This window comes from Rattus norvegicus, chromosome 4, assembly GCF_036323735.1.
Source record: "Rattus norvegicus strain BN/NHsdMcwi chromosome 4, GRCr8, whole genome shotgun sequence".
NCBI classification, from domain to species: Eukaryota; Metazoa; Chordata; class Mammalia; order Rodentia; family Muridae; genus Rattus; species Rattus norvegicus.
Window position 1 is genome coordinate 122,918,645 of NC_086022.1, and position 14,506 is coordinate 122,933,150.

At 54.3% G+C, this 14,506-nt stretch overlaps 1 protein-coding gene across 4 annotated transcripts; it reads left to right on the forward strand.

The window, feature by feature from the left end:
* Positions 1 to 2,659: 2,659 nt before the first annotated feature.
* Tpra1 (transmembrane protein adipocyte associated 1) lies at positions 2,660 to 13,875 on the forward strand. 4 transcript variants are annotated; one of them, XM_017592933.3, is made up of 12 exons: positions 2,718 to 2,949; positions 6,452 to 6,541; positions 8,991 to 9,122; positions 9,234 to 9,366; positions 10,452 to 10,538; positions 10,672 to 10,744; positions 10,836 to 10,915; positions 11,278 to 11,388; positions 11,468 to 11,528; positions 11,680 to 11,782; positions 11,930 to 12,010; positions 13,303 to 13,872. In XM_017592933.3, exons 3-12 carry the CDS (start codon positions 9,007 to 9,009, stop codon positions 13,565 to 13,567), a joined length of 1,110 nt encoding a protein of 369 aa, XP_017448422.1. In that variant the 5' UTR covers positions 2,718 to 2,949; positions 6,452 to 6,541; positions 8,991 to 9,006; the 3' UTR covers positions 13,568 to 13,872. The 4 variants fall into 4 exon arrangements, with proteins under 4 accessions (XP_006236930.1, XP_017448422.1, NP_445986.2 ...); NM_053534.2 differs by having other exon boundaries at positions 2,840 to 2,949; positions 6,452 to 6,534; positions 13,303 to 13,875; XM_006236868.5 differs by lacking the exon at positions 6,452 to 6,541 and having other exon boundaries at positions 2,660 to 2,949.
* The last annotated feature ends 631 nt before the right edge of the window (positions 13,876 to 14,506 follow it).

Consider the following 14,506-nt stretch of genomic DNA (forward strand, 5'->3'; position numbering starts at 1 on the left):
CTTGTAATGCCCAGGAAGGGTGGAAGAGCTCAGATGGCAGATTAGCAGTCTGTCTAGGAATTGGAGCTCTGTCCCGACATGAGGTCACCTGAGGGGTTTGTGGGATTGAGGAGTAGGACGAACCAGTAGCTCCCACCTGGCCAAGTGGGCAGAGACAGGCTGGATACTTCCAGGGAGAGGGCTGCTTCTGTTCTAGTAACAGTCCTAGGCATCTGGTTCTCAGCCACAGGGCAGTGTGGGACTTCTGCTGTATATACAGTATGAATAATTCCATATAGAACCTAGAATATGGCAGAGAGGAAATCAGGAAGGAAGCTCAGAAGGTGGGATCTGCAGGCCTTATAATATGAGAGATGCCCCTAGGTGTTAAAGGATGACTTAGGGAGATAGGCTAGTAGTATGACCTCCAAGACAGGAATCCATAGCCCCTTTCCTGCTGGAGCTCCCTCTCAAGCTGTCTGTCTGTGCTACCCAGAGCAGGTAAGTACTGTGTCTATATGCCAGAGACTAAAAAATAAATAAAATAAAATAAAATAAAATAAAATAAAATAAAAGGCATACTATGCCACCATAATAGGATATGTTCTTTGAAAAGCTGACTGAGTCTACCCTAGGCCCCTAGACCCCTACAAGCTCCAATGACATGATAGGCTCCCAGTTCTTCAAAAAATGTATCTTCCTCCCTTTATAGAGTCTCATTACTAGCCTGCCACTCCATGCTTACCCATCCTTACTAGCAGGGTGTCATGGGCAAGATAAACCAGAGCCACATTCTTTGAAAGAGTCCAAGTAGCCTGGGCCCTGCCAGATCCTGTGACAACCGCAGAGAGAGGTGGAGTCACCACAGGCCTGGAAGGACCCTGCAGGTGGGTAATTTCTTTACCATAATGGGATAGAAAGAGGTGTGACCTGCAATTTTTAAAGGTCAGAACAATGAGTGAAATTAACATATGGAGGGTCCCAGTGTCCCAACATGCTTTAGGTTCCCAAGACTGGCCTAGCTGTCCACACCCTGCACCGGTGCAAGCCAGGAACACTACCTGACAGATCCCCATTCATGTGACTCCCTGGATGCCACACTGCCCTGTGTGCTGAGGCTACCGAGATGGAGGAGCCACTGCCTCTGCTGTCAGAGGGAAAGAGACACTTGATGACCTTGACTACTCAACAAATGCCATAAAATCTCCCAGACACCTACACACAGAGCCCCAAATTCCAGAGCAGGGAATGCAGAGTAACATACTGTTTTTGTTTCTCTGAGACATAGCCTTAGGTTAGCCTTAAACGCGAGAGAATATTTCTGTCTCAGCCTCTAGAGCGCTGGAATTACAAACATGTCATCCCACCCCACCCTGTTTGCCTAGTCCCTAGTCCCTTGTGATTGATAGTGGGGCTTGGGAACAGGCACTGGAGAAAAGGCTTAGCTGTTATGAGCATGTACTGCCTTAGAGTTCAAAGGGCATAGGACATGTTTTTGCCATCATTCCTAAAGAAGACACTCTATTCTCTCGGTCGGAAGTTGGGAGCTCTTAGTGTTTTTCTCTGTGACTGTTACACAACTGCTGACCCACAAGGCATGCAGGCACAGCTAGCTAGCTTCTCTGGCTAAGACCAAAATTGACAATTGGACTTAACCTGAAGTCTCAGGGAAGCTAAGTCTCATACCAATCACAAAGAGGCCCAGGCTCATTCCAGTCCCACAGTGCCCAGGACGGGGCAATCCTGAGATCCTATAATGAACAGGTACCTACACCTTTAGCCAGCACTGAGTCACTCTTTAGGGTGTTGCTGAGACATACCCTCATGCCTGAGAAGGGGCTGGCATGTCAATGCCATCTCTTGAGGAAGAGACCAGGAAGCTCTCTGTGAAGAGAGAATGTGAGAAGCCAGGCCTGAGGGAGGATGCATGAAGAGAGAGACTCAGGGGCAGCCACAAGCTTGAATATATAGGGAAACTCGTGTGGCCGGCCAAAGATGCCCAGGAAAGCAGGAGATGACCTGAGATGAAGCCTCCAAGTTGCCCTGGGGGTGTCGCACACCACAGAGGCGCCTGAGGAGTGGGTGGGTGGGTGGGAAGGTGACAGTCAGGGAAGGCTGCCCCTCTGGAAAGCACCTGCTTAAGCAGGTGATCTGGTCTGGCCACTTCCTAGCTTTGGACTCATTCCTTAATCCCTTCAAGAAACATCAGGTTTCTTCTGCAAAACGCGACTAATAGCACCCAGCCTTCAGGGTTACTGAGACCTGGACTGAAGCCCTGTAAACGCCAGATCCCTTTGAAGTAGGTAAGCACACGGCGTCCGTGGAAGGGATGCGCTCCCTTCCTTCCTCCCTGGTCCAGGTGACCAGAGAGGTCACTAATATGAGGCGCCGGTCCCTTAGGCTCCACCCTCGGAGACATTGGGCGACCGGTCGAAGGACCGGAGCTGACCGCAGGAAGACGCGGGGCAAAGGCAGAGCGTGCTCAGTGCGCTTCCCGAAACGCTTTAGGGGTGAGCTGTGAGGAAGAAAGTTTAAGTTTCAGTCACCCCCCCCCCCCCCCCCCCCCCGCCACACACTTTGCTTAGCTTAGACTGCAGTCCCTTTAAGAGCTCCGCGGGCCGCAACGCCCCCTGAGGAATTTTATTGGTCTGTTCCATTCCTGTGGGTGGGACCCCATTACGATAGGCTGCTGGAAGGCGGGGGGCGTGGATGAGTGCCACAAACAGGGGTTGTGACTGTTTTCACAGTTTTGCTTAGACGAAAAAACACTAGCCGAGGCGCCTGCAAGTCGCCGCTGCCAGGGGAGGGCCAGGGAAGTCCGCGGGTTCCGTGAGTCCTGCGCGCTGGCGGCGTCTGGCCACCTACGACCGACCCACGTAGAACCTCGGCTGCGGTTCTTGCGCGACGCTCCCCGGTTCTCGCTACCTCTTAGGGGTCGGAGTCCCGCGGCCTGCGCAGCCCGGCTCTCAGGTAAGCGCGGCCGAGTCCTCGTCTCTTGCTCCGCCAAGCTAGTGAGGCGGCCCTACCCTGCTCCTTCTTCGGGCTTGGGCCTACCATCTCCTGTCCCTGTGCCATTTGGGGTACAGCCACAAGACAACCTTTGAGAAGTTTCTGGGGACCCTAGTGGTCAGGACCCGGATCCTGTACGGAGCTGGACACGGGCAGCTCTGGTGCAGCCAGAGCTCGGCGGCAGCCGGAAAGGACAGCCTATGCTCTGCCTCTGCCTTCCTGGCCTTGCGGAAGGAAGGGCAGCTCCGTAGCGAGGAGGGGGCTGTGGGGTCTGGGGCACAGACACACACTCCTTGTCCAATTCGGTTGCATTGTACTGGAAATGAGCGTCGTAGCATTTTTAGGAGATTTTATCTATTCTAAAGGGTTGAGTCACAAGACCCGGGTCAGACAGACACAGAGCATGTAAATACACCTGCTGCCGATGGAGTCCTAGTTCTCTAAAAGCACACCAAAGAACTGGGTGGTGGTGGAGGAATCCGGAGGTGGAGGCAGCGGGAATCAGAAGTTCAAGACCTGCCTTGGCTATTTGCAGAGTTGGAGGCTAGCCTGGGCCCCATGAGACCCTATCTTAAAACACAGACATTGAAAGAACAATACCCAGGTGGGCGAGAGATGCTAAAGTTCCCTCGGAGAGGGAGGTAACAAGTCAAATGACGAGATCAAGCTCGGGGAGGGCCCCTGAGGTAGAAGTTGGTGGCTAAAAAAAGGCAAGAAGGATTGTCAGGAGGCAGAGGGCAGGTCACCTAGAACCGTCCTTTCTTCCTGTTGTCCACGGTGGCCTCTTAGGACAGAGCCTCTTCTCTATCACCAAGGCTGACAGATTCAGAGAGAGAGGCATTGAACCTAGCCTCTATCCTCTGGAGATTTCCTACGCTGCTCTGCAGTTAGTTTTAGAGGCTTAGCAGCCTAGGAGGTAAGGGAGAGTTTTTGGGGCTGCTTGCATTGCTACCCTTCTACTGGATAGGGATCCTATATAAGAGCTCAGACAGTTTGGGCAGACCCATTGCACAGATGGGAAAGACAAGCTCTCTTAACCTCTCCCAGGGCAGGGAGAGAAGGCCTCTGGGGAGGTGTCTGGGTGTCAGAATAAGTCTCACCTAGGCCCAGCAAGCCTGCCACAGAGGGTAGGAGGAAGGCGAGGCTTGAGTCGTGGGCAGGAGCCTGGCCTCTGGAGAATGCTCTGAGGTCAGAGCTGCCCTTTCAGGTTCACCGGTGGAAGAAGCCTTGCCTCAGTTCCCTGGTGACCAGAGGCCTGGGCTCCCCATGATGCTCTGCTGCGCTCCTTCCAGATGTCGCAGCCCTTCTTGTCCCAGTCAGTCCCCTCTCCTTCCTCTTTTTCCTGGTGGGCCAGCGCCTTTCACTTCTCTATTACTGCATGTGCCTAAGGCCAGAAGATCTGGGGAAGGAGAAGCCCTGTGCCCTAGGATAGATGGGGGTGGGGGGTCTGTGGGTCCCCTGGCCCATGCCTGCTCTTCCTTTGTTCAGGACCCTGATGGTGCTTGCCCAATGTTCTAGGACGGAAGCACAGGGCATGGAGCCTGTGCACTGGAAGAGTGTCCTAATGTGCTTGTTATCATTATTTCAATTATTTCAGGAGCAGTCATAGCAAGTACAGTGTGCCTGACTGTGTCCCGGCCCCAGTAATGCTGGAGCAGGAGTGTTTCAGGTCTGGAGTTTGTCCACTAGCTCAGGAAGAAAGGAATACCTTGAACTACTGCTAAGTGTAGAACTGGCCAGGAGGACAGGCTCTAAGTTGGGACAGCTGAACTCTGGGTAACAGGCAGCCACACCTGTGAACATTGTGACTCCTAGGGATGGGTTCCCAATTCTTCAGGGGAGAGTCGCAGGTGGCAGCTCACACCTCTAGCCCCCCTTTCCTCCCTGAGTCCATGGGCAGACCTCACTGTATGTTCATTCCTTCAACCTGGTACCTGTGTGGCTTCTACAGACACTCACTCTCTCTCTCTCTCTCTCTCTCTCTCTCTCTCTCTCTCTCTCTCTCTCTCTCATAAATGAGTGTTTTGTCTGCATGTCAGAAGAGAGCATCAGATCTCATTACAGATGGCTGTGAGCCACCATGTGGTTGCTGAGAATTGAACTCAGGACCTCTAGAAGAACAGCCAGTGCTCTTAGCCACTGAGCCATCTCTCCAGGTCTTTGGTAGACATTTTCACAGCTTGCCTCTCTCTTTTGACTGTCTTAGCAACCTTGCTAGGTAGCTGTCATTGTCCCTGTGACTCTCAGAAGGGAAGTGACTCATCGAAGGTCACAGCAAGCAGGAGGCAGGGCCAGGAATGCCATCCTACTCTGCCTTGTGAATTCCAGAGCATACAGGAGCTGGGAACCAGGCCTGGGAACACAAGTCCATTTTCACCCTAGCTGTTAGGAGGCTGGGACAGGAGAATCACAGGTTCAAGGCTAGGCAACATGGGCAGCATAGGGAGACCCTGTCTCCAAAGGAGGATTAGGGATGTAGGTCAGTGTCCAGTGCTTACCTAACATAGGTCCGGTGTCCAGCATTCAAATTAAGTAAACATATGATATATTTGGGAAATTGAGAGGTCAAACTCAAACCCCCTGGTAGTGAAGGGGACCTAGTGGTCTTATGATTGGGAAGGATGGGTATCATGTGTGGCAGAATCCAGGAGTTACTAGGAATTCAGTGTTTCTCTCTGCATCCACCTCCTGGCTCTGCCCTTTGTGAGCTTCTCTCCAGGGCCCCAGCCCAGAGTCACACTTGGCCTGTTGACCTCAGCAGGGTAGCTTCTCACTGGCCAGTGTGCTGGGACTTTCTGGTTGGCCAGGTTTGGACACGCCCACATTTCCTGCTGTTTGTGCTGGGGGGGGGGGGTTTGATCACATCTAAACCTGTGGACAGAGCAGAAGTGCTGAGTGCCCTCGGAAAAGTGATGCTTTGGCTGCCTGACCCTATCCCACCTTCTTTGATCTGCTGTGTACCTTCTTCCTGTCCTACCTAGGCCTGTCCATTCTCTGCAGTGGCCTAAGGGACCCCGCCCACATGACATGGGGTCTTGTCACCTCTTTGGAAAAGCCTTTTCAGTACTGAGAGTGAAATCATGTTAGAGGTGTGCTACCCGCCTGAGCCAGCCTTACCAACTGTGTTGATCTTTCTAGCTGCCCGTTCTTTCCGGTCTTTGGCCAGGTCTGTTTCTACCTCCGAGCTTTTGTATTTGCTGTTCTCTCTAAGGAACGTTCTTTATCCAGAGTTTTCCAAGGCTGACTCCTCAGTCATGTGTCCTCTTGACAGAACACCAACCCAAAGCAACCTTCCTAAGTTCCCTGGAATTCGACCTTGGCTGTGAAGCAAGGCCATGATAACTAGAGAGCTCACCTTATGGTCTTGTTTGTCCGGAGCAGCCTTGGGCATGCACTGGGGAGACCTACTTCTACCTCATGGTCTAACTTGGCTCTCGTTCCTACCATCACATCCCTATTCCAGCTAACAGGAAGAAAGGGCACGACCTCAAACTGGCGAGTTGCACTCAAGCTGAGGGAAGCAGACGGAAATCCAGGGTTCCACTGGTAAGAAGTATGCATCCTGGAGGCTCGTTCCGTCATAATGTCCCACTCCGCACTTCTCCCTAGCAGAGTTTTGCTTTTTCAGTACAAAGGGTTTGTGTCTCTTCCCTACCCCCATCCTTGGGAGGAAGACCTCAGGAGGGTAGGCCTTGCCTGCTCTGCCCCTCCCACACCTGAGCAGCCCAGTGAGTTGTTGGTTATATGAACCACATGGTCAGATCTGCTGGGCATGAAGGGTGGTGCTCCGTTCACTTTTGCTGCTGTCAGGACTGGGGAAAAGCCAGCTTCTTTTGGGGACGTCTACTAGGAACCAGGTACATTCTTTCCCTCCCTGTTCCTCCCCATCAGAAAGCTGAAGGTGTAACAGATCAGAGAAGGCTGGGGACAGGGTCTTGGCTGCCTGTTTAGGGGGTTCCTGTGAAAGATCCCATGCAGAGAGACCCTTACTCAAGTCTTGGGAAATCGCTGACCCCAGACACAGAGAGACCATTTTGGATGTAATAAGCAAAGGCGAGGTTTATTACAGAGACCTATTACAGAGATCTCCGGGCCGACACATATCTCATGCAGGAGACAGAGGTGTCGACCACGAAACTCAAAAGTCAGAGGGTTATATATAGAGAAAGCTAGGGGGTTTTGGTGTGGTTACATATAATTGGCTCATTCAAACATAGCAGTGAGAACAAAGCAGAAAGAGTACGTGTTAGAAGTCAGGGGCTTATCAGGGTCTGGAGGACACCTAGTTGAAATATGGCCCTGAGTGAGCTGGGGGGAGATGTCTTCCTGCCAGACGTCCCATGAATCAGTCCCATTAACTCAGGCTGGTTCCTGTATTCCTTTTCCTTATCTTTATGGCTTGCTAGTCCTGGCTGCAGGGCTTAGCCCTGGGTCTGTGGCCTTTTGGAGTTTATTCTTTTAATTTTGTATCTCTAAACCTAGAATTCGTATAATTCTTTTCACCTGTCCCTTTCAGCAGAGACAGCATTAGAGTGTAATGACCCTGGCAAACCGAGAATATCCCTGAGTCCCTCAAGCCCTGCCTTTTCCTGCTGCTGCTTATTAGTGATCCACGGCGCTCCTTTTTTTTTTTTTTTTTTTTTTTTGGTTCTTTTTTTCCGAACCCAGGGCTCCTAGGCAAGCGCTCTACCACTGAGCTAAATCCCCAACCCCACTGCACTCCTTTTGAGTTACCGCTGACACTGAACTGGGGGCACCGACCTCCTTGCCACTCCTACCACAGACAAGTCACCAAGCCATGACCTTTTCCTCTGAGAAGTTTTCCGGAGCATTCCTGATACTATGCGAGCTCGTGCGCCCACGTCTGGGTGGAGTGTCTGGGACATAGCCCCGTCTGCAGAGTCAACCCCAGCCTGTTTCTGTGTTGGTCACGTGCATGGCTCTGTTGAGTCTGGATCCGCCCACATCACATTTGGGAGACTCATTCATTTTGCCGCAGTTCAGGCTCATTTTTTCTACTGCCATCTTGTGGTCAAGGGCTGATACTGCTTCACCTGTGCAAAACCCTTGCCTGGCTGCTGAAGAGGTGATTCCCTTCAGATCACTGACCAGAATACTGTCACCCATGAGTCTCAGCTTGTCTTGCAGGAGGCCCCACTACCATCCCTATGCAGTCCTCTCACCAAGGTTCCTTGTCTAGGGTTTTCTGGCCACCATTAGTCCCCTCCCTCCAAGGCATTCCTGGGACCTCAGATCATGAGCTCTCTGGTTCTCCAGGCTGAATGTCAGACTTTCCTCCCCACATTGCCACAAAGACACTGGCCTCTGGGCTACTCTGGTCTCCAGCTTCCCTGGGCAACCTGGCCCTCTCAGATGACCCCTTTGACCCTCTCTGTACCTAGAGACCTCTCTGTGCTTCAGGCGTCCCCTCCACCTGCAGCTGCTTTTCCAGTGCAGCAGAGAGGGTTCTGGGTTCCTTTGAGGACCTTAGCGGCTGTGTTGTCTCCGATCAGATGGTGGGTGGGTTTTACAAGGTAGAATTGGGAGTCGTATCACTCAGGCCTCCCAATACAGTCCTGCTGGGGCATCCGCCATCACCATGGCCTCAGCAAGAGAATACTGGTCTCGGTGCCATTCCAGAGGGGGACACTGAAGCACCAGGAGGCCAAGCAGCAGGAGCAGGGTGGGGACCATGCTCTGAGCTCCTACATCTCGGGAAGAACAAGTTGGACAGTGCCCATCGTTGCTCTCTGGCACATGATGCTCAGTAACTGGAGGTGGCTTGTGTGGCTATGAGGGGCACACGCTTAAGGTAGAGCCTGAGAGGAGGGAGCAGGCCCTGTATGGAGCTAAGAGCACCCTCAGCCTTCTCCCAGCCTCCTACTCTGTGAGTCCCAAGTACAGCCTGTACTCTGCACTGCCACTTTGGTTTTCCTTGGTAGCCTTAGACTGAGGGAGGAGGGCCAGGGCCCTGCGCCCTAACCAAGTGGGCTTGTCTTCAGGGCCACTGCCGGTGGAATGGCCAACCTGCAGGAGGCCAATGGAAGCACAGCGTGGCCACCGCCCCCAGCATCCAATATCAGTGAGCCCCACCAATGCCTGCTGCTGCTGTATGAGGATATCGGCTCCTCCAGGTAGGGTTCCTGGCCCCACTCAGGGAGGGCCAGGGCTGGGCTCTCAGGGTGTGATGGGCTGGGAGCCGTGCCCCTACCTCACCAGTGAGCCAGCTTCTGTACCCCTGCCAGGGTCCGGTACTGGGACCTCCTGCTGCTCATTCCCAATGTGCTCTTCTTCATCTTCCTGCTCTGGAAGCTTCCCTTAGCTCGGGCCAAGATCCGTGTCACCTCCAGCCCCATTTTTATTACCTTCTACATCTTGGTGAGTTTCCTCCCATCAGTGACAAAAAGCCCATCTCTGCTTTAAGCACAAAAGGGAAATGAATGGATTGTGTCCATAACGAAAACGCCTTCAGTTACGGCTGGATCCAGGGCTCTTCCTCTTGCTCTCTACTGCACTTGGTTCTCCCTATAGAGATGATGCCAAGCACAGATGGGAGCTCACCCGGCTCTCCCAGCTGCACCAGGGAGTCGCTCTTTCCTGGCTGCTAGGGAAGACCTAGCCTGTCCTTCGATTGACCTACCTAGGATCCCACATTCATGCCTGAGCCAGTAACAGACTAGCAAGGAAAGGGAATGTTGGGGCAGGTCGGTAGACTGCGCTGACTGAGGGAGGCAGATAATTCCTACGGGAAAATGGGGAGCTGGCACTAGAGGGGTGGAATGAACACTGGGTGAGGAAAAAAACGTGCACAGCAGCAACGTTCAATCCTCCGTTCCTCCACTTGGGTAATGTCTTTGAGGCAGGCTTACCTGTGGGGAGAGCCTGTGGTCTCAGCCTTTGGTGGGCTCTATGCATGGTGCATAGGGATAAGGAGAAGGCTGTACATGAGGCAGAGGCTCTAAGGGTGACCTCCTTGGGTATGCCCCCATTCCAGGGTGTGGGGCTCTCTTTTCTGTAAGGAGAGGAGCCTGACTGAAGAGCTGAGTGGCTCCCTGGTCCCTTCTGAGGTCTGAGCTTCCCACTAATGGGTGGTGGGCATGAAGGGAGACATGGCCTGGGGAGCACTGGGGGCTGCGTCATAGCCTCAAGGCACTAGCAGGCTGGCGAGGCTCCAAGATGGGGGGTGGGCAGAGGTTGGCTTTCCTCTACCACTTGCCTAAAGTCATAGAGCAGGGAAGCAGCAGGGATAGGTCAGAATCCAGGTGCCTGGTTCTCTAACCATGGCTATTTGACGGGGCTTCGGGTGGGTAGCAGTGGGGTGGTCCATGCCTGAAGCCTGTGTTGGACCCTCCCTGTCCCATTCCTTGTCTAGTTAAAACCTCCTATTCTTGAGTGGATCCTGCAGAAGGGAAGGAAGCCTTGTTGGTCCTGACACCGCACTCTGTTCTTCTCTTGCCCTGCAGGTGTTTGTGGTAGCCCTGGTTGGCATTGCCAGGGCTGTGGTTTCTATGACAGTCAGTGCCTCTGATGCTGCGACAGTTGCTGATAAGGTGCATGGGAGAGGCCAGTCTGGTGGAGGTTACAATGTGCCCTCTGTATCCTCATCCTGTTGGAGAGACTCAGGGAGGTCTAGCTAAGGGTGGAGCCCATCCTTAGTTGACCCCATGCCTCTCTGTGCCCCAGATCCTGTGGGAGATCACCCGCTTCTTCCTGCTGGCCATTGAGCTGAGTGTGGTCATCCTGGGCCTTGCCTTTGGTACGTCTCCTTGGACCTGGGCCCACTCTCCCTACCCTTACCCAGAGATGGCCCCTAGAAGGAGGGGCTGACTCACCTCTGTACCTTATAGGTCACCTAGAGAGCAAGTCCAGCATCAAGCGGGTACTGGCTATCACCACAGTACTGTCTCTGGCCTACTCAGTCACCCAGGTATGTGGTGGTGGTAGGGTCAAGGGTCATGTTTCTAAACTCTGAGTGTTCCCAAGAAGTCACATGGACTAGGCAGGGCCAACTTTTCCTGGACACAGACTATGGGTGAACCTTGAGAAGGCTAAGAAATGTGTGAGGGCGAGTGTCTGGATAGGCACCCAGGAGTACATGCTGTGGGCGCTTTGCTGTTGTTTTAAGGCTGGATAGGCTTAGGCTTTGTCCACAAGGGACTCAGCCAGCGTCTGGACTGCCCCTGGAGTTAGGTGGGTGGGCACGGAAAGGCCTGACACACTGGGCAGCTCTGAGCTGTACAGGGAGAGGCTTCAGTGATAGAACTGAACTGACCTCCTTGCCTACCACAGGGGACTCTGGAGATCCTGTACCCTGACTCCCATCTGTCAGCTGAGGATTTCAACATCTATGGCCATGGTGGCCGCCAGTTCTGGCTTGTCAGCTCTTGCTTCTTTTTCCTGGTGAGGTCTGGCGTGCTCCCTGGGGGCAGGTGAAGTAGCCTGGCCCGGCCCGGCCTCCCTGTCACCCCTATCTCTGCAGGTCTACTCACTGGTGGTAATTCTCCCCAAGACCCCGCTGAAGGATCGTGTATCCCTGCCCTGTGAGTACCTGCTGGGTGGGGTGGGGGCCACGAGAGCACTGGCCTGCTCCCAGCCTGCAGCTGGAGAGCCTTGGGAAGGGGCAGAACCCCAAGATGTATACCTGGGCCTGAAGGTAGGGTGGTTCAGAAGCTCATGACCCTTGCCCCCCAGCACGGAGGAGTTTCTACGTGTATGCAGGCATCCTGGCCACACTTAACTTACTGCAGGGTTTGGGGAGTGCTCTGCTCTGCGCTGACATCACTGAGGGGCTCTGGTAAGAGGGTGCCCAGTATCAGGGTGGGCTGGGAATGGGGTACAGTGGCCACCACTGTGGCAGAAGGGGTCCTCATCCCTCTGGGTAAGGCATGGGGTCGGGGCAGGAGCACAGGCCCTGGCCATGCTGACCTGCTCCCTACTACAGCTGTGTGGACGCCACCACCTTCCTGTACTTCAGCTTCTTTGCGCCCCTCATCTATGTGGCCTTCCTCCGTGGCTTCTTCGGGTGAGTGATGCCCAGACCTCTGCACTCTAATGTGGCTGCACCTCCAACTACTGTGTGTGCATGGCAGTGGAGGTGGGTGTGCAGAGGGCACTGTGTGTGCATGGCAGTGGAGGTGGGTGTGCTGAGGGCACTGTGTGTGCATGGCAGTGGAGGTGGGTGTGCAGAGGGCACTGTGTGTGCATGGCAGTGGAGGTGGGTGTGCAGAGGGCACTGTGTGTGCATGGCAGTGGAGGTGGGTGTGCTGAGGGCACTGTGTGTGCATGGCAGTGGAGGTGGGTGTGCTGAGGGCACTGTGTGTGCATGGCAGTGGAGGTGGGTGTGCTGAGGGCACTGTGTGTGCATGGCAGTGGAGGTGGGTGTGCTGAGGGCACTGTGTGTGCATGGCAGTGGAGGTGGGTGTGCTGAGGGCACTGTGTGTGCATGGCAGTGGAGGCGGGTGTGCAGAGGGCACTGTGTGTGCATGGCAGTGGAGGTGGGTGTGCTGAGGGCACTGTGTGTGCATGGCAGTGGAGGTGGGTGTGCAGAGGGCACTGTGTGTGCATGGCAGTGGAGGTAGGGGTACAGAGGGCATGGGGTGGCATGCGTGCATCCATGTGTGCAGCAAGCACAGGCAGGGGAACCACTCCAGACACAGGGCTGCTGTTGAGCACTGCTGTTCCCTCACCTAGTTTGTCAGCAAGCACCTGCTGTGAGCTACGGTACAGCTCCTGCTGTACAGACACCAAGGGAGCAAAGCAGGCATGAGTGTACTCAGGGAGCACGTACCTGGAAGGAACCCTGGGGGCCCACAGTGAGCTGGTGCATAGGTGCAGATGGGGAATGCCTGAGGCTAGGGTGCAGGGGCAAGGACAGGCTGCAGTGTGAGCTGGTGGAGTGCAGGCAGGGGTGTGTTGTCCTGTCAGGCGGGTTGGTAGTCATGGGCCATCTCAGGGGAGGCCTAGGTGAGGCTATATTAGGTCGTCGCCTGTTCCCGTCTGCACAGGCTGCTGCTCGTTGAATCTCTTCTAGCTATCCTGAAGACAGTGACCAGGTTCAGGAGCGGGTAGTCATATGTGACGCTGCAGGCATGGGGTCACGCTTGGCCAGGGTTGGTGGAGGCTAGGGGTTAATTATTGAGGGGCTGACAGACCCATGGGTGCCGAGATATAGAAACTCTTGCCCCTGCTCTCAGGTGTGGGTGGGACCATCTTCAAAGCAAGTCTTGGTGAGCTCAAGGGTTCCTAGCTTCTCAGAAGAGCTGGCTTCTGTCTGTCTCTGCTTCTCCTGACAGCGTCTCTGCACTCTCTCACCAGCTCAGAGCCCAAGATCCTTTTCTCTTACAAATGCCAAGTGGATGAGGCAGAGGAGCCAGACATGCACCTGCCACAACCCTACGCCGTGGCCCGGCGCGAGGGCATCGAGTCCGCAGGACCCTCGGGAGTCTCAGCAGCCAACTACTCCAGCACGCAGTTCGACTCTGCTGGGGTGGCCTACTTAGATGACATTGCCTCCATGCCCTGCCACACGGGCAGCATCAACAGCACAGACAGTGAGCGTTGGAAAGCTATCAATGCCTGAGTGGGCACCTGAGCGTGTAAAGACAGACGGGCTTCTAGGTGCAGTGGAGTGCTGTGGAGGAACTCATGTGGATAGCCCTGGGCAGGCTACCTGCTCCCCCGGCTACCAGCCCCTTCCTGTTCTTCACCCCCAGTTCTCCTCTGCCTCCTGTGCTCCTGTTTGGGACCGCCACACTCCTGGCACTGCATTCCTGCTGGGGTCCCGCCTGCCCAGCTCCTGTCCCTTCACAGCTCTCAGCCTCCTGGCCACAAGGCTGCAGTGTATATATTTTCTTGATCTATTTTTTAATAAAAGCAAAAAGAGTAGTAGGTGTGGGTTGATGCCTTTCAGCAGCAGGGCCATACAAGTGGTAGGGAGGTCCCCCAGAAGGGATGACCCCAGAACTGGCTGCCAGGGCCAGGTGAGGGGCCAGGTCACTGTCACTGGGGGACAGGAGACCGACATGGAAAGAAGGGAGTTCTGGGGAGCTGGGGTCTCCCTGGCAGTGTAGTGGAGCCTTTGTCCCTATCAACGTCAGCTCCTTAAGCTATCATCTCAGGCCACCCCTCTCCAGTTATGTCATCTGTAAAGCAGGGGCAAAGAGACCCATCTGACCCTGTGTGCTACCAGTCACCTGCCACAGAAACTTATTCTTTTTTTTTTTTTTTTGGTTCTTTTTTTTCGGAGCTGGGGACCGAACCCAGGGCCTTGCGCTTCCTAGGTAAGCGCTCTACCACTGAGCTAAATCCCCAGCCCCACAGAAACTTATTCTAAGTCTCTGGAGCCATGCCGGATACGGTAGGGATGTTAACTGAGAGCACAATGGTAACGGACAGGAACAGTAGAAGAAAGTGCTGAGAGTGGGCTGGAGCAGTGGCTCCGTTTTAGGAGCACTAGTTGCTGGGAGTGGGCTGGAGCAGTGGTTCAGCAGTTAAGAGCACTGGCTGCTCCTTCAGGGGA

Coding starts and splice junctions, on each gene's coding strand:
- Tpra1 (XM_006236868.5), top strand. CDS start 9,007: ATGGCCAACCTGCAGGAGGCCAATGGAAGCACAGCGTGGCCACCGCCC. Junction 9,367..10,451: donor TTATTACCTTCTACATCTTG/GTGAGTTTCCTC, acceptor CTTGCCCTGCAG/GTGTTTGTGGTAGCCCTGGT. Junction 11,783..11,929: donor GACATCACTGAGGGGCTCTG/GTAAGAGGGTGC, acceptor TCCCTACTACAG/CTGTGTGGACGCCACCACCT.